This window comes from Poecilia formosa, unplaced genomic scaffold (assembly GCF_000485575.1).
Source record: "Poecilia formosa unplaced genomic scaffold, Poecilia_formosa-5.1.2 Scaffold339, whole genome shotgun sequence".
In the NCBI taxonomy this organism is placed as follows: Eukaryota; Metazoa; Chordata; class Actinopteri; order Cyprinodontiformes; family Poeciliidae; genus Poecilia; species Poecilia formosa.
In genome coordinates, this window is record NW_006800278.1 from 605,025 (window position 1) to 609,565 (window position 4,541).

Below are 4,541 nucleotides of genomic sequence, written 5' to 3' on the forward strand. Positions count from 1 at the left end.
GTTGAATGGTGGTTGACTGGTGGTTGAATGGTGGTTTAATGGTGGTTGACTGGTGGTTGAATGGTGGTTGACTGGTGGTTGAATGGTGGTTTAATGGTGGTTGACTGGTGGTTGAATGATGGTTGACTGGTGGTTGAATGGTGGTTTAATGGTGGTTGAATGGTGGTTGACTGGTGGTTGAATGATGGTTGACTGGTGGTTGAATGGTGGTTTAATGGTGGTTGAATGGTGGTTTAATGGTGGTTGAATGGTGGTTGACTGGTGGTTGAATGATGGTTGACTGGTGGTTTATTGGTGGTTGCAGTGTTGTAGTACTCGAGATCGGTCTCGAGACCATTTTTTGATGGTCTTGGTCTCGTCTGGACTCGACCGCATTTGGTCTCGGTCTTGTCTCGGTCTCGGACTCTGAGGACTCGGCATTTTATTTCAAGACCAGTCGAGACCGCAACTGTGAAAATATCACTAAACGTACAGCATACTCTCCAGTTTATTAGTTAACATCTTTGTTTTCAGTGGATGCAAAACGCACCGATTAAAATCCAAGCAATAACGTGACTTACCAAATACGTGTTTCTGTTTCTCTCCCCCTCCCCACCTTTCACTCGCACGCGGCGCTCTGAGACATGCGCAGTGGTTTCCTCTGAGCGGCAGAAGATGTTTGTCTAATCGTCAGTAATATAATAGCGCTGCATAAATAATAAGAAATCCGATGGCCACAGCTAACTCAGCAGCGCTTCGCTTTCACAGACGGTGGGGACAACGTCTAACTTTTTTCGTCACTTAGAAAAGTAGCTCAAAGAAGGTAAGCTCCGTTGATGTGATGTTAGCAAAGCTAGCTGTATATAGAGACACATAAGCATTGTGATGAAAAAAAGTCACTGCTGTGCTGAATTATTGTGCGGAGGTGTTGACTGACTTGTCGCATATATGGGACATCGCTGTGTCCAAAAGTCTGCAATATATTGATGCGACATTAAGGAACAGTCCGATTCTTCTGCTCGTCTCTTTGCTTATTAGATTGGACTGGAGTCCTGAGAATCGTTCTATTAGATTACCATACGCTGTCAGAATAGGATACATGCAGTGAGTACCATGCATGCGCATTAAGAAGTCACAGTTCACCATACGCAACAAGTTATGACGAAAATAAGTCGTTAAATTGTGTGTTGTGTGTCAGTTTATTGACATTTCACAGGTTTATACTACAGAAGTGTTCAGTTGTTGCCATCTAGTGGCATAATTAGGTACTACATTTTAAGAGCCTGCCGTTTTTGATGATGTCATAAAAAGTAGACAAGGCAGGAGAATACTAAGCATGGTTTTCTCTCAGTAACACCTCAACTTCGATTCAGTCGGTCTTTGAAAGCACTGTTGGTATGTATTAAATTTCGCAATGAATATTTTGTTAATTAAGAATAATTTAGCTTTTGTAAAAAACAGTATTTCCCTTATAAGAACGTTTAGCTGTGCGCTACTGGAACAAATTTATTGTACCCTTAAGTGCTGTATTGTTTGCTAGTGTGTATTATTTCTGAACGTTTGTATGTTAATTTCTCAGCTTTACCCTACTCCAACAGGCTTCAGTAAAGAGTCAACGTAAGCCCTCTTGTCTTTGTGGTCATTTTGGAGAGGACTTTATCTGAATGTTGACTCCAACAAGGCGATGGAGGTTGAGGACATGACAAATTGTTTTCCATGATAACTATATAGATATACATGCATTGTCGTTTTTTCAAATTGTATTTAAAGCAGGGTCTGGCTGCAGCTGCAATCAACTACAACACACACCCTGTAAAACTCATTAACCTACTTAACCACTAAGTCAGGATGCCATACAACTGTTAATAACAAAGTGTATGACGATCTACATCATGATTCTATGTTGCTAATTAAATAAAATTATATGGCAATGACTTGTCTGACAGATATAGCCGTGAGTTTGTGTTAAGCGTATGACGATCTGACAGCGTATGCTGACCTGACAGAACACTCTGTTCTTGTAATCCTCTGCATACACTGCAGTAGCTATCATTATTTGATTTAATTATGTACATTGAGATTTTTTAATTAACAAATAAATAAAACACAAGAATGAGAGAGCACACAGAGCATGCACATTGCTCTTTGATTGTTTTCGTTCAAAGTGGCAGCTGTAATGGTAGTCTGCCATGGTGTCAGACTACCTGACTTCATGTAGCGGGAGAGAGGTTGAGAGTAGTCACGGTGAGCGCCTTGTGCATGGTTACTTCTTGCTTGTTGCTCCTTGGTCAGTGTTCATAGTTGAGCGTCAGAGCATTACCTCAATTGCTATGTTTAATGGTGCAGACTGGTGGTTTCTGACCACCAGTCTGCACCAGACTGGTGCAGACTAGTGGTCTGCACCAGTCTGCAGACCACCAGTCTGCAGACTGCACCCAACAAGCCCTGGGTGCTTGTCGGATTGGACAAGCACCCAGGGCATTATTTTTTTAGGGATGGCACGAGACCACCTCAGATCGTAGCACAGAGCACAGATTAATATTGGCTAAATTTATTAGGTATTTAATATCTAGGTGTTTTATGGGAATATGGATCTTTCAGATCAATTTGAGAAGTAATTTTGATCATATTTCACATTTTATCGTATCATGTAGCGTGGGCCGCTGGTCTTGGTCTTGACTTGGTCTTGGATTAGGTGGTCTTGACCACAACACTGGGTGGTTGACTGGTGGTTGAATGGTGGTTGACTGGTGGTTGAATGGTGGTTGACTGGTGGTTGACTGGTGGTTGACTGGTGGTTAAATGGTGGTTGACTGGTGGTTAAATGGTGGTTGAATGGTGGTTGAATGCCACTCTGAGGTTTCATGGCTGTAAATGCTGTTTTGACAGAAAAATGTTTAAAAGCACAAACTGATGAAGGACCTTCAGGAGGTCTGCACTTCCTTCGCTCCAGATGATTTAATGCTTCCCATGACCTCTGACCTCCTCAGAGAGAGCTGTAAGCTTCGCTGAGTTCCTATTGGCTGACAGCTTCAGTTCATATTAATTTAAACTTCATTCATCCCAAAGAGAAATGAAATAGCTTCAGTTGATCTTCAGTAGCAGTCAGCGTTACAGTGAGTCTGAAAAGGCCTCTGACTAAAGACTGCTGCTGTGTAACGGTCTCATGCTAACAGCTGAGCATTCAGGCAGCAACCTGTCATGACATCATCAGCAGCTGATCTGGCTCCTTTGCTTTTCCTGCTTCCTCTTTAAACTCCGTCTAGGTGGAAATGTTGGAGTTCGGGATAATGATGGATCCAACTCCTCTGGGATTCAGGGTCAAGGTTCAGGTTTTATCTCAGCTCCTGGTCGTAAAAACTAAACCCCTTGTTGTTATGGGTTTGCATCATAACAACGGTCTTAAACGTTGGCGATGAGTTAGCCTGAAGGTCTGCAGCCTTAGTGGGTTAATCAGTCCTCACTCGTTTTAGTCGCTGAAGCTAGTATAGGAAACTCACACCGTGACCTTTGAACTGCTGACAAGCAGCTCTGTGTTTGCTCAGGCTGCTGCTGAAGGCTGGCATCGACATCAACAAAACCAGCAAGTCTGGAACGGCGCTGCATGAAGCTGCGCTGTACGGCAAGACGGAGGCGGTGCGACTGCTGCTGGACGTGAGTCACTGCAGGCGTTTCTGCCGCACTGAATGATTCCTTCCGTATCAGTGAGTTCAATCAGTTCAGTCAGTTCAGGTCTGATGTCTTCACTCTGACTAGCCCCGCCCCTCAGTTTAAGCCCCGCCTCTTTATTTGCATATAAGAACAAGAAATAGAAATGGAGGTAAAAAGTAAAAATCCATGAAATACACAAAGCAGCTTTATCAAATAAAACAGTAATGAAATAGGCTCTCTATTAAAAAGTGAATTGTAATATTTTTATTTCATTTTTCAGTAATTCATTATTCTATGTATATTTCATAGAGTATTTATTACTTATTATTAACAATTTTCATTTATTTCTTTTTGACTGAACTGATTCTCTATAGATTAGAAGGAAATAAAACATAAGATAATAAAGAGAAGTAATGAAGAGTTAGAATCCAGACCATAATAATCCAAGTTCAAGTTCTGATCAGTTTTTAGTTCTGATTTGAAGGAACTCAGTTCTTCAGCTGACAGAAGGCCGACTTTAGAAATGTCTTTATGTGATTCTTCTATATATCTGGATCTATGTCTCTAGATCTGTAACTACAGATCTCTAACTCTATAACTCTACACATATAACTCTAGATCTATAACTCCACATCTGTAACTGTAGACCTATAACTGTACATGTGTAACTAGACCTATAAATGTAGATCTGTTCTTCTTGATGATAAACTGGTTTAGTTGTGGGAACGGTTTGGCGCCCCCTGGTGCTGATCAGCTCTCAGCGGCCATGTTTCTCTGTCCAGGCTGCCGTGGATGTGAACACCAGAAACACCTACAACCAAACGGCGCTGGACATCGTCAACCAGTTCACCACGTCCCACGCCAGCAAGGACATCAAGCAGCTGCTCAGAGGTCAGAGGTCACACATCAGC

General features: G+C 42.1%; 1 protein-coding gene across 1 annotated transcript in view; it reads left to right on the forward strand.

Moving 5' to 3' along the window:
- Nucleotides 1-4,541, forward strand: part of caskin2 (CASK interacting protein 2) — a 36,912-nt gene that overhangs the window by 19,437 nt on the left and 12,934 nt on the right. Inside the window, exons 8-9 of the mRNA XM_016661671.1 lie at nt 3,525-3,633; nt 4,413-4,539. Of these exons, the coding sequence (XP_016517157.1) occupies nt 3,525-3,633; nt 4,413-4,539 (236 nt within the window). The remainder of the gene's footprint in view (nt 1-3,524; nt 3,634-4,412; nt 4,540-4,541) is intronic.